At 42.3% G+C, this 16,765-nt stretch overlaps 2 protein-coding genes across 3 annotated transcripts; one reads left to right on the top strand and one right to left on the bottom strand.

Moving 5' to 3' along the window:
- Positions 1–89: 89 nt before the first annotated feature.
- On the top strand, positions 90–1,764 carry LOC106654627 (uncharacterized protein C18orf19 homolog A). 2 transcript variants are annotated; one of them, XM_014374575.2, is made up of 6 exons: positions 90–271; positions 348–522; positions 610–922; positions 998–1,143; positions 1,218–1,285; positions 1,363–1,764. In XM_014374575.2, the coding sequence occupies exons 2-6, from the start codon at positions 387–389 to the stop codon at positions 1,426–1,428; spliced, it is 729 nt and encodes a 242-aa protein (XP_014230061.1). In that variant the 5' UTR covers positions 90–271; positions 348–386; the 3' UTR covers positions 1,429–1,764. The 2 variants fall into 2 exon arrangements, with proteins under 2 accessions (XP_014230061.1, XP_014230062.1); XM_014374576.1 differs by lacking the exon at positions 90–271 and having other exon boundaries at positions 278–522.
- A 1,499-nt stretch (positions 1,765–3,263) lies between these two features.
- Positions 3,264–6,933, bottom strand: LOC106654640 (prohormone-3). Its single transcript, XM_014374597.2, has 6 exons — positions 6,557–6,933; positions 5,383–5,698; positions 5,167–5,287; positions 4,928–5,083; positions 4,760–4,848; positions 3,264–4,250 (listed from the first exon to the last, which is right to left on the bottom strand). The coding sequence occupies exons 2-6, from the start codon at positions 5,572–5,574 to the stop codon at positions 4,110–4,112; spliced, it is 699 nt and encodes a 232-aa protein (XP_014230083.1). The 5' UTR covers positions 5,575–5,698; positions 6,557–6,933; the 3' UTR covers positions 3,264–4,109.
- Positions 6,934–16,765: the final 9,832 nt, after the last annotated feature.

Genomic DNA, 16,765 nt, shown 5'->3' with positions numbered 1-16,765 from the left:
CACGTCACGTCACTCAACGCGTTTTTTTAAATTCTAGAAGAGGCTTCAAAGCAGTATTGCACGATCCTCATTCATAGGTATTCGCACACTTTGAGACCGACGACGTCGACTGCTTGAGTTGTACATCTCTGCACGTCTACGCAGTGCGAAAGTGGGATATGTTTAACTAAATATGTAGACAAACAGCCGTTATTTTGTGCTGCTCGACTCGGCCGATTCAAACTCAACCAAAACTTTTTATTTTCGACTTACATTTCTTTGTCATAAAACGGTACAACTATCATTTGCACTACTGTAATCTCATTTTGCACTTGTTGGTTATAAAATCTATTACTCTTGCTCTGCAGATTACTGCAAGTAGTACATTTCGGCGGCTCGTTTAAAAAATGGAGCTTATAATAAACTCAGGAGCCAAATATGCCAAGCTATTAATGCCTAGAATCCAGCAGTCGACATCAAAATTCTTGCCAGCGATACATCATGTGCAAATTTGCTCTGCCAGTGAGCAGATGCAATTTTCAGGTAAATACTCACTTTATTGAGGTGATATAACAGTATTGATTTGGTAATTATATTCACAATCTATATGTATGAAATGTTATGCTGCAGATTACCATAGGTACCGTCATTGTCAATCAAATGTTCATTGCAATTTGAAGAATCTAGGATTACTAGATTTACCAAAACTGAATGTATGTAAATATGAACTGAGTGCAGTTAAATATAGCACATCAACTAAGCCTGAGAGCTCAACAAAGGATGCAACATGTGAGAAAGTGTGTCATGAGCCTCCAGCTGCTGCAAAGCCATCAATATTTCAAAAAATGAAACAATTAGGAAAAGACTATTGGCATATTCTTATACCTGTACATGTTGTAACATCTATTGGATGGGCATCCATCTTTTATATTGCAGCTAAAAAGTAATTGTTTTATTCAAGTACAAAATGCTAACATTCCAGGTCCAAGTAATATATTGATAAAATTTATATTTATAGTGGAGTCGACATTGTTGGCATTTTGGAATACTTAAAATTGAGTGAAGAATATTTAGAGAAGATACGAGGGTCCAGTGCTGGTCATTGGGCTGTTACTTATGCTTTATACAAGGTATTCACACCAGTCAGATATACGGTTACTGTTGGTAAGTAAATTAATTAATTATAGATTTCTCTTTTTTGAAAAAATTCATATTCATATTGAAATATTTTTTAATAGGAGGCACAACTATGTGTATAAGATACTTGAATAAATGGGGATACATGAAATCAAGTGAACTTGTAGAGGTAATAAATTCTAATTACTCTATAATTATTCTACTATGATTGAACATAAAATAAAATCTTTTTTTTAAACATTTTAGTACGCAAAAGCCAAAAAGGCTAGTGTAGTCGAAAGGAGAAATCTGAAGAAACAGTCAAAATCGTAGCATAGACTGTAGTAGACTCTGAACTTTATGAAGAACAGAGCTAACATGCTGTAAAAATGAAGTATGTATCAAACAAGCAAGTGTGAACTGCTTTAACTAATAATGGCTATGTCATTCAAGATTTTATATAACTATGTTCCAATGAACTGTTGAATTTAGTTTTTGAAATGTATATGTAGATAAGAAAAATGTACATAAGTCCTCTATATTTTCCATTTTTATTGATGTTTGTAAGTAATGGATAAATTGCAGTGTTCGAGTGCAATATAAGCTATTAAAATTATAAACTTAATCAGGCTTAAGGACTGTTTGTTAAATAAAAACCCTTACAAACTACCACTTGTTTTTTTAGTATATTGAGGTATCACTTTAATATATATTTATGAAGAAATACAGTATATCATAGTTACATATAAATAAAATTTACAAGTATCTTAAAGATTAGTAGTGATGAAATCTTGATATGTGTTGTATTATTCAGTCATATGGATTTGAGACACTTTCAAATATATATGCTTTTTCGCTACAATTATCAAGGCATTTCGAGAAGTAAGATCATAATCTTTTCATATAGCAAGTTTACAAATATAATAACACGTAAAAAGCATACTCGAAATCAGTCAAAGTTTTTTACCTGAAACATCAAAACTAGGCGTAATAATTTGTATTACATGCTTACTTCCAGTTAGCTTATTCATTTGTGCATTTCATCATTTTCAATTTCATTACACAATATACAAGAAACGAAAAAAAAAAGTATTACTTTTAATTGACATTCACAAATCCATTCGCAAAATCGTCACCTATCATTCGGAAGCATAAAAATGTGTATTATAATTATCCTGGCGCAAAACAAACTTAATCAAGTGTCATTCCAAACATTATATCGCTACATATATTTGTTACATCGAACCAAATGACAAAACAAAATTTTGCATTTGGTATCTTATTTTTTGTTCTCGAATCACATTTTTAGAAACGGTCAACATTTTTTTGTCGCTCCCTCTCTTATATCTCTCATTACGAATAACAAATGTTAAAAAATAATCAACAGAACGGCTGCTATATATGTCGATTTTTTTTTTCGTACAATCCGAGCTGCACCTTTCGAGTTACTCGTGGACAACCTTGTTAATCTTTGTTTTTTTTTTTTAATATTAATAATAATATATCCGTAAGTATCACTTTCATCAATATATACTTTCATAAACTTTTTTTGTTTTATCATAAACATTGATATGCGTCATTCTTATATTTCTATTATAATTCAATATATTACATGATAATTGAGATTTTAGTTAATAGAAAAAAAGGAAGGGGTGGGTGCTCATTACGGCCACAGGCCCAACATGATTATTACAATAAACTCCGAAATGTTTTAATCGTTTATAATATATGTAATTTGTTTTTTTTTTCTTTAATTGTACAATCGTGCATACCGAGAAAGAAAATATTTTCATTTCCGTGTAAATAGATATTTAAAATTTATCTTTTTCAATTTGATATGTATAATATTATACTTTCATTAGTTTTTCTTCTCTATAATAATAGTTGTTTTTTTTTGCATGTATCGCACTATATAATAATGATGTGTACTCATCACTGGAGGTCACTGGCAAATCATCATCTCGTTTCTCGATAATATTCAATATAATTCAAAAGTTTAGCCATTGAAAAGTCACTCTCATCCCGTGATATAATGTGTTATAATTCATATTACGTGACTTTTTTTAAAAGTAACAAAATATTTGCTCAATATAAGACACTGACGTTCAAAAATTGTTAGTACCTTTTCTTCATAATCTTCTTTTGTATATTCAAACGCGTTTGTTACATTTTTGGCTTTTCTCGGGGGGGTAGGGGGGGGGCTATATATAGTAAAATATGCTTTTTATTACATGGACTTTTATACGTTTATAATACACAGCTATTGATCTGGGTTAATTATGGAAGATTGCGTTTCTATCATATACCTTCTATTATTTCTCGTGAGGTGGGTGGAGTAAAAACGAATTATTACAGCCAATTAACGATCAAGCTATATATATGTCTAAGGTACAGCCACACTACGTCTTGCGTATACTTTTTTATCTATCAATATTAATGTCATTAATGCGATCGAGCGAGTGCGTGTGGAATTGTGCGCGAAAAAAAATAATTAATCGTACGGGTGCGCGTTCTACATCATTATTTCTTTTTTACTGTCAGGAGGCTAAATAATTATTATTCTTCGGTAAAGTAGCTAGCAAAATATATTCCGTAAGGGGCACTTACAGCGAAAAATGCGTGGATCTCTATACTGAATCGTATGTTTCTGTAATTACTTTTTTTTGTCTCGTTCGTCGATTTACACAATCGCGTATAATAAAATATAAGGATTGCCGCACGCGGTGGGGTGTGTGAATGCAATGGATAATAATATATTCGCCATAAATGCGCCTTATAGCATCTGTCGTCGAGTTTCGTTACACGAAGTCGATATATAATGATAAAAAGGTTTATATTTCAATAATGTCTCGGAGCCGATCGCGCGAAGAAGCGATAATATTATAATATGCGTAGGGTAATAATAAAGGGGGTAGGTGGGGATAGGTGTGCAAGATTAATTACTGCAGCCGCTGCTGTCGCATCTCGGAATTACGGACGGTGCTGCAGGCATCATCATCGGGTGACGATCGCGTCTAATCGTAGCCCCGCTTGTAGAGTCGATTGTTCTTGCCGGTGATCCGCTTCTCGCCGGACGTGTACTGGACGATCTGCTTGACCTGGTCGGCGGCTACGGGCCCGATGCACACCAGCGGATCTTTGAAGTACGAGCACATCTATATGAAATAAAATAATTGTCATGTATCACGGTGGCGACCAATTAGGATCGGTATTATAATATCGAAGGACGACGGACAGTTGCGTTTGTATTATTTGCTCGTCGCGTGGGAGTTGCTGCTGATATCGGAAAAAGTTGACTTATTCGAGACTGTATAGTTAGGTTGGCCGACGACGCGCTCCAAAGGCGACGTATATAATATAATGACTGGCGCGTATATAGCCTTTGACGCTGCACCCGTGAGAATTCGAGCGTATTACGAGCAACGCGGCTCGTTCGAGAACTTGGATGCCTCGAGAGAGTCATAATAATAATAATAATAATGATGATGATGACGATGAAAAAGGAGGAGGTGGAAGAAAAAATAGAGGCATTGGGAAAAATAAATAGAAAAATGAAAGAGCGAGCTGAAATCGTAGCTTTCCGCGACTGGTGACACATAAAATCGATATAGCAGCACGGAAATATAATAATATACCATTGTTATATATATATATATATACGCACCTTTCTCGGTGTCTGGCGATGTCGGCGCTGGAGCTGACAGCACAGGCCTCGGCTGATGTCGCACTCGCTCGACATCGTGCAGCTTTCGCCTGTGGAAAAAAAATTCGACGTAAGCGAGCTTTTTTCGAGGCGCGAGCTTGCGGGAGGCTATTATCATGTACTACTCACTGTACTGCTTGTTGGAGGTGACCGGCGGCTGGCAGGAGAAGCTGTCGCTGCCAGCGACCTCGGCGCACACGAGGCCGGTCTCGCAGTCGTTGTCCCTGCGGCAGAGCTCGCCCTGCTTCAGGCCGTAGACGAACATGCAGCGTCCGTCGGGCCACTCTGAAAACGCGAGTGTAAAAAAAAAAAAAAATTATTGTCGTATATAAGCTCGTAATGATTAAGATGTAATTGATTGAACTCACCTCCTTCGGGATGTATGCAGACGTACTCGAGGCAGCAGTCCTCGTTGGTCTGGCAATGTCTCTCGTAGCAGGGCTCCTCCATGCCCTCGTCGAGCATGTTGTCGCTGAGCGAGCCGCCGTGCTGCGTGACAACACAACAAAAATGCATTAATTCATCAAAACGTTAAAATGATTGATTAACTTAAAAAAGTTTCTCAACGATCGTTCATAATTTACCTGTACGAAGGCCGACTGCCTGCCGAGGAAGCCGCCGTTGCCGTGACCCGCGCCACCGCCGTAGCCCATGTTCGAGAGCATCTCCGGGCTGAAGCGATTGAAGAGGCCGCCCCAAGCGGCAACCTTGCCCACGCCGCTACCGCCGCTCATCCAGCACGCGACCAGGCCGAGCAGCGCGACCTGCAGCTTCATGCTAATGTGCGACGACGGGGGATCTGTTGCGCGTGTAATATACTTTCGATTTATGCGTGTATACGGGGTTCAGCTGGCGGGAAATCCTCCTCCTCCTGTATAGCGATGTGACCTACAATGCGCGCTGTAAATGGAAAATACTTGTTTGTTTTTTTTTTTTTTTTTAGAGCTCGAGCCTCGCGCGGGGAATTAATTTTTTTTATTTCTACCTGTTTTTTACTTTTACGTAAGCGCGAGAAAAGTAATTTTCCTTTTCCTTCGGCGCTTACTTACTCGGCATTCGTAGCACGATCCACGCGCTTATATAAATATAAATATATATCTACCGTTATAACGTGGAAAGCGTACGTGTTTTTCCTTTCTTTTCTTTTTTCGCTATCTCGCGCTTAATGAAAAAGCTCGCGCGAGGTATATAGTACGTGCGATCGTATATAAAATATATAAATGAGCGAAATTGCGTAGTCCACGCGATCGGGTGCAGCAAAAGCTCGCTGCAAGCTCGCGTGCATAATCACTGGTGGTGGCCGTCGCGTATGTATAGCTTAGCCGCCGTCGCCGCCTCGCCAAAGACGTCACACGAGATCACACGTAGGAGGTGCTGCAGCACACGAAAGCTACGCGTAGGTATAACTTCAACCTGTATATCGTGTGCTGCTGGTCTACGTAGGTGCGCGCGATACGCGTACCCCCCACACATGCACACGCACACATGCACATAGACACGATGATCGATTGCACCTGCGACGAGTACGTGAAAAAAAAAAAAAAACAGCGATTGACCGACGGCGAGATCGCGCTGACAATTAGTGCTTAAAAGGTGCAATTTCGTGCGTAATTGGGTGGAAAATTGGGCAACAAACATCAGAGGTAGACGAGGAGGAGGAGGCGATGATTTCCTGGCCTCTCTCGCTCTCTCTCTCTCTCTCAGTGCGTATACGTGTATTGTGCAGTGCAGTTTTTTTTTTTGTCAGGCTAATTTTACCTTCAGCAGGTGCTACTTCGCAAGCTCCACTACGCCTGCGTGATTTATGTATGCGGATTCTCCTGCTTCTGCTGCTGCTGCTGCTGCTGCTGCTCTCGTTTATTCAGTCGAGAGAGCTTTTTTTTTGGTATTATTTCCGCCTGATCACCTGGCGCACGTCGATATGCTTTCCTCGTATTTGTCCAAGCAATAACGAGTCCTTTATTTTTTTTTTTTGCTATTTTTCTTTTATGATCTCTCTCTCTCTCTGTTTCTTCCGAAAAAAGCTCTCTCGTTTCGGTTGGTACAGGTGTAGTGGATAGAGGTGCGAGACGGGTCTACCTGCGTGCTCGCGCCTGCGGGGACTGTAACGTACTACCTATACGATCGCAATCGCAAGCTCGACTCGACTCTTACTCTCGGTACCTGTGTGCTGGCCATCTAGTCCATACATACTGGCGGGAGGGACGTCGTCCGTGTGTGTGCATCCGTGTGCGTGTGTGTGTGTGTGTGTGTGTGTGGGTGCTACGCGCGCGCGACACACCACAATGAACTGCACGCATGCGTGATGATGTATACGGTCCGTCGTACATCGCGTGCGAAACTCAATTTACCCTTGTACACACGTACACACGAGTCCTGCGCGTCTGGGTCGCAACCGCCGCGATAGAGAGAGAGACGGAGAGCTTTTCTGCCCCTCACCTGAGCTTTATGCATTGTGTGCAAAGAGAGCTCGCATCTATTTCATTCATAGCGTGCGGGCTTTGGATCGGATCTATATAATACCATCGTCGTGCGAGCTAGCCTTATGTAACGGCGTGCGGATCACACACACACACACACACACATTCATTCATTAAAATTATTCCATGCAACCACCACCGCAGCTGCGAATGTAGGCCAAGCGCGGCCACCCGCGTATACATTATATGCATGGAGCTTGCGAGCTTGCGGACGCAAAAAGGTTCGGGGGGGTCGAAAAAAAAAGGTTTCCATGGGAGAGATACGTGTGTTTTAGCCTCGCGACGACATACAGTAGCAGTAGCAAGAGTAGGAGGAGGAGTAGGAGGAGAGCTCGAGATTCGCTCCGCAGCTGCGATCCTTGAGACCGCGCAGGTAGAGGATACGGTACGATATATATATAGGACGCACTCGGAGTAGTTAACGTCGCAGTTATGCTGGAACTGCTATACGCACTGTATAAATATTCGATTTCACGCGACTTTTGCGTGTGTATACACAGGAGAGAGAGAGAAGCCCATTAGATCGGGGGATCGTTTGACCCAATGCAAAGAAGGATTATAGTTACGCTTTTATGCATTTGCCGCGGCTTCGCATTAGCCATTGTGTAATTCATAATTTTATGCTGCATGAGAAATTTCATGCGGCTTTTAGCCCGTGCGTTCCTCGTGGAGTTTATTCTCTGCCCCAGATGCATCGAATTTGAATATATTTTATATACAGTTCGAGAAAAATGCGATTCTTGAATACTATACTATTCGTGCATAGTGCAAGGGACATATTCCATACAGAGTCGACCCGAATAATCCGAATCAAATTTAATTCAACATTAATATCCGTTCGCTCGTAGATCACTATCAGCAGACTAAGTACTTGGTGAAACAAGCGGCTTTAAACGTGCTGCCTTTTAACTTGTCGTATTATAATGTGGCGCCGAGCGGATGAGTTGCCCATAATGGAAATTATCACACATACGTGTATATTCTCCTTTCTCACTCAAACAAAAGCATTAGCGTCACAACGAAAATAATTAACAAACAATTATTCGTTGCACTATTCCGAATAAATATCATAATTAATCAAGATTTGATGCTTTTCGGACGAATATTAGTGTAAAATCCACTTGTGGGATTTCGATCTCAATAAAAAGAGACTGTAATTGAAAAAATGCAAAGAACAAAAAATTCTTAGTTCTAGTCAAAGAGTGAGTGCGAAATTTTTCATATTTTTTTATAAAAATATTTGATAAGTAATTAACGATACAATATTGTCAATAACTATTTTCCCCAGCGGAAATTTTTATTTAAAATAAAGTGCATAATAATGTTGTAAACTGTAATAAAAAGTGTAAAAAAATGTAAGATTTCTAACGATTTCGGCCATGTAATACGTTTTTCTACACTTATTTACTTTTTATTAAAGTTTATTATTTGTGTTTACCTATAATTAGAGACATGAAAACCCTATCAATTCAAGCTCATTAAAATTACATGGAAAAAGTAAACAAGTGTAAAAAAAAATAAAATTCGGCAATAATAATTTTCAATGTTACAATTTTTACTTATGAGTTTGAAATTCCAGTCAAGTCCGCATGTGATCCAATTGACCACAGCAAGTAATTTTTGTGAAAAAAGTAAACTCACTCTAATACAGCAGAAAGCCTTATAACATCATCATAGATGTACTGGGGAGTACTGACATGACTGAATTTGGTTTATATAGGGGAGAAGCGGGTAATTGGAACATGGCTGGTAACCGTGCCACCCCAATAAAAAATGCCATTTTGGACCTAAAATTATGAAATAAATTTTTTCATAATCCTTTTATCATTCATGATATTTGTACGAAAAAAAAATTTCAAAATCCATTTTTTTCAACCAAAAAAAATTGATGAAAATTTATCGGGCTGTGCGAGTACTCGAAAAAACTCGATTCGTCGAGTTCGAGTTTTTTCCACGAGTTCGAGCCGAGTACTCGATTTTTTGAGAACTCAAGTTTTTTCGGGTACTCGCGTTTTTTTCGAGTACTCGAGTTTTTTCGGGTCAAGTAGACTGCTCACCTCGAAAATGACTTACCGCCTCAAGAGCCACAGCTCGATTTTCGCTGAGCCCAGCGCTGAGCTGGCGAGTCACGGTCTATAAAACATCACCTAACTTTTCGAATAACAGGAAAGCAACTAAAGATCGAGTCGATTGCTAGTCTCGAAAATGACTTACTGCCTCAAGAGCCTCAGCTCCATTTTCGCTGAGCCCAGCGTTGTGCTCGCGAGTCGCGATCCATGAAATTTAACCTAAATGTCCGAAAAACACGAAAGCAGCTCGATCTTTCGCAAAGACGAGCCCATGTTCGGGTTTGCGCAAAAACTCGAAGAACTCGTGACACGTGACTCGTCCCGCTGCCTCTCGGGCCGGCAACTTGACCAAGTCGTGGAGCGACAGGTCCGGCCTTATGGTCATTTTTTTCGCTTCCACCGTGAACTCGTCGTCGTGCCAACCTTCGTCGTGATGCAAGAACAATTCGTGCTCGTTGAAGAATCGCATGACCTAGCCACGAGGGCGTCGGCACGATCCAGTTCGTAGCCTCGCGCCTCGAGCAGTTCCGCAGCAGGTCATGGCGCCGCAGAAAAAGCTGATCCAGGCGGGAAACGAGAAGCTCGACAGATCGGCGCCGTGAGTCAGCAGCGCGTCGACGGTATTGGGCAGCAGATTCGCCACGGCCCATTGAAGCGGTGTCCGACTCATTTTTTTCGTTGACGATGTTGAAGAATGTCTCTGCCAAGCCATCGTCGTCTTTTCTCCGGCAAACGATGGGCAGAGGAGTAGATCCATCGTCGTCGCGTCTCGATTGTCGTGTCTCAGGGCGCTGTGCAGCGGCGTCTCGCCGAGCCACTTCGAGCCGGCGTCCAGCGGCACGGGCCGATACTCCTCGTCGTCGAGCAGCGCAGTCGCCAAGTCGCTGCTTCGGTTCTGGCAGACGACGCGCAGCGGAGTCTCTCCCTCCTCGTCGGTTTAATCGAGGATCGGGCGCCTCTTCGCAGCAGCGGCCGGATCACGTGGCCCGAAATCGTGGCTACGCGCAGCGCTGTCTGGCCCATCCGGTTCGCGGCGTTGATCGACACCGCACGCCCCAACTCGTCGTTTATGCCGAAGAACGTCTCCAACCAATTAATCTCCACCGACCTAATCTCTCTCGCAAACGAGGTGCAGAGGCGTGAATAATCGGCGCCTTCGATGAGCTCCGTCTGTCCTTGGGCCAGAGCCACGTGCAACGGGTTGTTGCCCGACAAGCTCCGAGCATCGATGTGCACCGCGTGACCTATCTCGTCGCAGACGGCGCGCCAAACCATCCTCGTCCCCCTCTATCGCGCAGATAACGTGCGGAGGAGTCTCTCCTATACATCGTTAGCCAAATTAGGACCGGCACCTCGTCTCAGCGGCAGCTCGACCAGCTTCTTGGTTTTCGAATTTCAGAGTCACGTGCAGCGGCGAGTCGCCCTCCACGTCCCGTTCGCGGCTCATCTCGAGAAACATCTCCGCCGAAGCTGCCGTCTCGAAGGTCTCTCTTGCAAACCAAATGAAAAGCAGTCGATCGATTCTCGTTGGCTACGTTCGGATCGGCGCCATTTCTCAGCAGCAGTTCGATCGTATTAGTCAAGTGAATTGGACGATTAAGTATGGGGCAGAGCCATGTTGCAGCGCCGTGTTGCCCTTCTCGTCTCGGGCGTCGATCTCCACCGGAGGACGGTTTTCATTGCAAATATCAAAGATCAGTCGCAATAGCTCGCCGTCCTGATCTCTCTTCTTGCAGATAATGTGCACGAGGAGTCATCTCCGAGACGTCGCGGTCGAGTTCGGATCCGCGCCGTGTCTCAGCAGCGATTCAATCCTGCTCCTGTGCTCGTGCTGCGCGGCCAAGTGCAGGGGGGGGGGGGGGGTCGCCCGTCGTGTCGCCCCGCCGATCGGCATCGACCCGACCGAGCTCGAGAAATTTCTCGACGATGTGTAAATGCTTGTGGCCGGTCTCGTACGGTCGAGGTAATTCGCATCGAATCCATTGTCGTAGATTTCGAACAGAATCTCGACGCGTATCGGCGCTGATCTTTTTTAGCCGCGAGATGTATCGACGTGACTCGACGAAGCACACGGGCTTGCCGTCCGCGTCGAGTTTGGGCGGCTCGGCTTTGTAGCCGCTGCGAGCCACGAACTCGACGAATCGTACTGGACTCGTCTTTCTTTACTCTGCTGCACTGCTCACGATCCAAATATTTGAGTATAGAAATTAAAAAACACATGGTCGAAAGTGAAAGTCCCTGGCGGACTTTCACTTCTGTCATAAAACACATGGCCGGACATATATATGTCACATAGGCCCCAAGTTATGATACGGAGTGCGCATCGACCGCACCAACTTCGAATGAACCTCGCTCGCGTCGACTTAATAATGTATTCGTTTAATTTCATAAGTATTCAGAGTTAATAATGACGATGGTAATTAGTACATTAAAAAAGAAAGAATGCCTACGGATCAATGGGAGATAAATGAAAGTGGGAAAGAAGAGCAGTAATATCTTTCATTGACCTTTGATAATGCTCGAGGCCCCGCTGCTCGAGGCGCTCGACCACCCACAAAGCACCATCAGCCGCTTCTCGATCTGTCCGGCTTCCGGAAACGGCGGCGGGGAAACGGAAGCCGGCGAGATCGGCGCCGCGATACAGCAGGACGTGGACCACACCGGGCAGAAAATTCGCCACGGCCAGCTGCAGCGGCGTACGGCCCAACTCGTCCCTGGCGTCGACCTCGACTCTCAGACCTCGACGCTTGCTATTATTATGGTTATCGGCCATCTCGAAGAATCTCTTCACCAAGTCGTCGTCGTACTCTCGGTGGCTCATTACGTGCAGCGGAGTCGAGCGCTGCTCATTCGCTAGATTCGGATTGGCGCCTCGACGGAGCAGCGGCTCCGCTTACCCACTTCCCCCGCTGATGCTTCAGCGCCAGATGGAGCGGAGAGTCGCGCCGGTCTCGAGCCACACGCAGTTCGGGTCCTGGCCGAGCTCGAGGAACTTTTTCACGCGGCGTAGTTGCAGCCGTATTCGAGGGCCGCATGAAAATGCGTGTAGCCCGACGCGTCGCGATAGTTGGCGTCGAACCGGTGATAGATCTCGAAAAAAAAAATGTCACTGTTTTTATTGATAAATTGTTGAAATAATCAATAATGCGTTAATGATTTTTTCTTTAGGACATCGAATATACGCTTCATATGTTTATTGCCGGATTATAATGCGTGTATTTATGAACTGTTTATTTTATGATGAGCCCTTCGTCTGAATATATTACCGTCGCACGGCGCGATATGGTCGTAGGGCCCCAAGCCCCACCGCTCGAAAATCGTCTTGGTGATCATCTTGCTGAGATGCAGCGCGCACATGTGGCCCCAAGGCTGCGGCAGCTCGCCGCTCAGCCTCTCCGCGAACTCCCAGAACTCCAGGTAGCTGAAGACCTGCTCGGGCTCCTCGGGCTGCGTGCGAATCAGCCGGTAGAGCGACGGGACGGCTTGATCGCGATCTTGTCCGCCAACGCGACGAGTTCCTCGCAGTCGTAAGAGCGCTCGGCGATATCGGCCGTCCTCTTGGAGAGCTCGTGCTCGTCGAAGAACGCTACGATCTGTACGAAGTCGCTCGCCTTCATCGCTCATCCCTGGGCCCGATGTCGGCCGTCCTCTTCACGAGCTCGTACTCGGCCAAGAACAAGACGATCGATTGGACGTCGCTCGCCTCCATCGCGCATCCAAGACCCATATATATTGGGTGTGGAGAACCCGGCTACATTTTCCACGCCAGTTACGGTGCCAGGCAGCGCAATGATTCTACATGCAGTAAAGAAAAAAATGAAAATATACCCGCGCGTGACTCTAGTACTGCCGAGCCCCAGACACGTGCTCCACTTAAATATTCCTCGACCATCTGATAGTATCGCTGATCATCAGCCGTCTCATCATAACCGCGTAGCGACGGTCAATTCCGAGAAGGCGGATGACCCGCTCGTTGCCGGCATACTATACGCAGTATAAAATTAGAGAATCACTCGGTGCAGTCGTTGAAATCTTTCTTTACTCTGCTACACTGCTCACGCCGCGGAGTCGTAAACCAAACGGATCATTACATTTATTTCGATCCAAGTATCCGAGTATAGAAATTAAAACACACCTGGTCGAAAGTGAAAGTTCCTGGCGGACTTTTACTTCTGTCATAAAGTTGCACATGACAGGTACATAATACATACTGCGTGGGCGTACATTCATCTGAAGAAAAGGATAAATACCGCGTATTTTGACGATAACTCTGAATTAATTCGTCGCAAGGTATGATATTTTCATGTATCAATGGGTTGAAATAAAGTTTACACGATGTCGCTTCTAAACATTAATAACGCTGGATGTTATTATGAAAAATACCAATGAATGTTGATTGCTGCAAAGAATTTAATCATGATTTGAAACATATAAATATAGTAGAGACGCATAAATAATTCTTTCTACCAGTTATTTTATTTTTCAAATATTATTTATTCAATTTTCTAATTTTTTATTTTACAATGGTGAATATGATTTTTACAATGTAAGGTTTTACATCTTCCGAGTCATACGTGTTGCTTGTTTATGGTATCGTCCGTTATCTTCACTTTCAATTTTTCCATGATTGACCTCAAGGTTTTGATTTCAAATTGAGTAACGGAGGGACCTGCATATCCTTCTAAAAATTTCATGAACTTTTCACCTATAATTACACCAGCTTCTATATCCTCTATAGTTATTGTGGATCCGTTGGTTTGATTATGACACTCATCCAAATCATGATTTTTACTAATTTGACTCGATAGGTCGATCGATGTCACTGGACTATTTATATTGACGGTACAATTAGATGACACCAAGTTGTTCAATGGTGATTCAGACCTTGGACTGCTGCTTGCTGAAGATTCATCGTCTACCTGTGGCCTCAAGTTCTTCTTGATTTCAAGGGCAACCCGAGCTTTCTCCGAGGTAGACTCGGGAATGTCGTAGGTGCGAGCGACTGGAGCCTTAGTTTGTCCATAAATTAAAACACATTCTATGGCTTTGAGCTTAACTTCGGGTTTGACGACTCGCTTATTAGACGAAGAATAAAAGGGTTCACCCTTGGTCTTTTTTCTCTGCTTCATTATTCCAGTATTTTGAACGGTGCGAGGCGTCATCGAATCCAACGACGAGTTGGAACTGTCTCTCATGGAAGAACTCGATGCATACGAAGGGCCGGCCATGTTAATGCCTACTTGAAGCGGCCAATCGATCATCGGTGCGATTAGCGACGGCATCGGGAAAAAGGGCAAGAACTCGACGCCCAACATATTGTTGTTACCTTGATTCTCTGGCTGCATGCTTGTTGAATTGCTGTAATTCTGCTGTACTTGGAGGTGCGGATGAGCCGCTAGTCTAAATTTCAATTAATAAAAAAATATAGATAGAAAATGGACGTCTATAGGGGAGGAGGGGGGTAGGAGGGGGGAGAGGGTCCAAAATTTTGGTTTTGGCACTTTTTTATCATGTACTATGACATACCAAAATTTCAGGAAAATCCGTGAACCTCGCCCGCAGGTTTATTTGAAAAATTCTGAATCTGACCCATATATATACAGGAAAACCCCGGTATACGCGGTACTCGGTATACGCGGATTCGCAAGTACGCGGTTTTTGAAAAAAGGCCATGATTCTATATACGCGGTGGTTGCTTCGTTTTTACGCGGTTTGTAGCAACATTCACAACTATTTCTCTTAAAAGTTTGTTAACGTTTACTCATTTTTGTAAAGGTTAATAGTAGTTTTACAGCAAAATTTTTTGGTTTGTTTTGCAACGTTATGGCTCCCACAAAGAAATCTCCGAATAAAGCACTGTGATGGATATTGCCTATCATTTTCAAATTTTTTGAGGCTCCGGAACGTAACCCCCCTTTTACATAAGAATCAATGCTTCCGTATACGCGATTTCGGTGTACGCGGTACTTTTGTGGAACGAATTAACCGCGTATACCGGGGTTTTCCTGTATCTCATACATATATGATGACCCAAGAAGACTGAAATCTTAAGGATCTTTATTTTTCAATATAAACTTTAACAAAACATAATTATTTTGAATTTGTATTTTTGGAGTATCAGCCTATTGTCGTATAGCTTATATATTTACAGCAATTTTGAGCAGTTTTGAATATATAATAATTCTGTATGCTATATTTTAAAAGTTGCTGAACATGAAATAAAAATTATTTTTGATTCTCTTTGATAATTTTTGAAAAATAGAGTAAATTTTACTCACACCTTTGGACTTTTGAAATAGTAATTTCCAAGATATCAAAAAATCATCAAACCATCGTAACTTCAGAATTGTAAATACAAGGTATTTGGTCATCGATTTTCCAGATTTGTTGGGGAGGCCAGAATTTTAGGGCGAGACTCATTCAACGCGTAATACATAGATTTCATGGAATCAATGAATTTTTTTTCTCAGTGTACATGCCATTGATACTGACATCTGAAATTCTGAATTTCTGACAGGCATTAAACAATTGGAAAAACATAAGTATACTTATATTTTAACTATCACTTTTTCTTTCAAATCCTAAGTAAGAAAAAAGTTGAACACGCCATGTACCAAACGTACATCGCATGGCTCAGCATTGATTAAAATGCATCAGAATCTTTTTTTTTTCTCTTTTTTCTAAGAATTTAAGAAGCGGTTTCTCCTATTGTACTCCAATGCGTCGCTTCAAGCTCATATTACATCATGACAGCCATTTTTAATTGTTTCAGTGAACGCAGCATTGGAATATACATGTTTTATCTTGAAACCTCACCAGATGTAGTCTAATTGATTTAAGCTACCTCCCATATAACAAGAGTGAAAGTCTGTTTCTTGCTTCTATATTTATGACATAGCACACATGCATTCTATAAGATATCATCGACTGCGAGTAATATGATCTATCGATTATTCTATTTTATCTGATCCATCTCTACACAGAGAAAGAGGTGATTTTTACGAGTCATTGGGAAGTAATTCATCTTGACTATACTGGGAGACTTTTTTTCGAAATCAATGATTTTGTTCAATTACTCATTATTATGACCGAATATCACTATCGCTGGATTGTTGTTCAGAAGATTGTTGACTTTGTCCAACGTCGTTGCTGGCAAAAGATCCTCGACGATAATTTCTGTGGAACGAAATTATTAAAGGTAAAATACATCGAGCTCAATGAGCGAAGGATTTTTAACGGCTTTACGATTGTCTGATTGATGGAGTGCAAAATCATTGTTTGTATTACTCTATTATCAAAGTTTATGTAGTGAAAAAAATATTATTGACCAGCGATACCCGTCGTGGCTTCGCTCACGTTAAATTTGTAAGGAGTAGGAGAATATTTATAAAAACAAAATAATATTTTAGACTTGAACG

Source organism: Trichogramma pretiosum, unplaced genomic scaffold (genome assembly GCF_000599845.2).
Source record: "Trichogramma pretiosum strain Unisexual culture from Peru unplaced genomic scaffold, Tpre_2.0 scaffold23, whole genome shotgun sequence".
NCBI classification, from domain to species: Eukaryota; Metazoa; Arthropoda; class Insecta; order Hymenoptera; family Trichogrammatidae; genus Trichogramma; species Trichogramma pretiosum.
This window is presented reverse-complemented; position numbering and strand designations above follow the sequence as displayed.

Excerpts from the sequence above, each read along its gene's own strand:
- LOC106654627 (XM_014374575.2), top strand. The coding sequence starts at position 387 with ATGGAGCTTATAATAAACTCAGGAGCCAAATATGCCAAGCTATTAATG. Across the intron at positions 923-997 it reads TTTTATATTGCAGCTAAAAA|TGGAGTCGACATTGTTGGCA; the intron begins GTAATTGTTTTA and ends TTATATTTATAG. Across the intron at positions 1,144-1,217 it reads CAGATATACGGTTACTGTTG|GAGGCACAACTATGTGTATA; the intron begins GTAAGTAAATTA and ends ATTTTTTAATAG.
- LOC106654640 (XM_014374597.2), bottom strand. The coding sequence starts at position 5,574 with ATGAAGCTGCAGGTCGCGCTGCTCGGCCTGGTCGCGTGCTGGATGAGC. Across the intron at positions 4,849-4,927 it reads CACCTCCAACAAGCAGTACA|GCGAAAGCTGCACGATGTCG; the intron begins GTGAGTAGTACA and ends TTTTTTCCACAG. Across the intron at positions 4,251-4,759 it reads ATCGCCAGACACCGAGAAAG|ATGTGCTCGTACTTCAAAGA; the intron begins GTGCGTATATAT and ends TATTTCATATAG.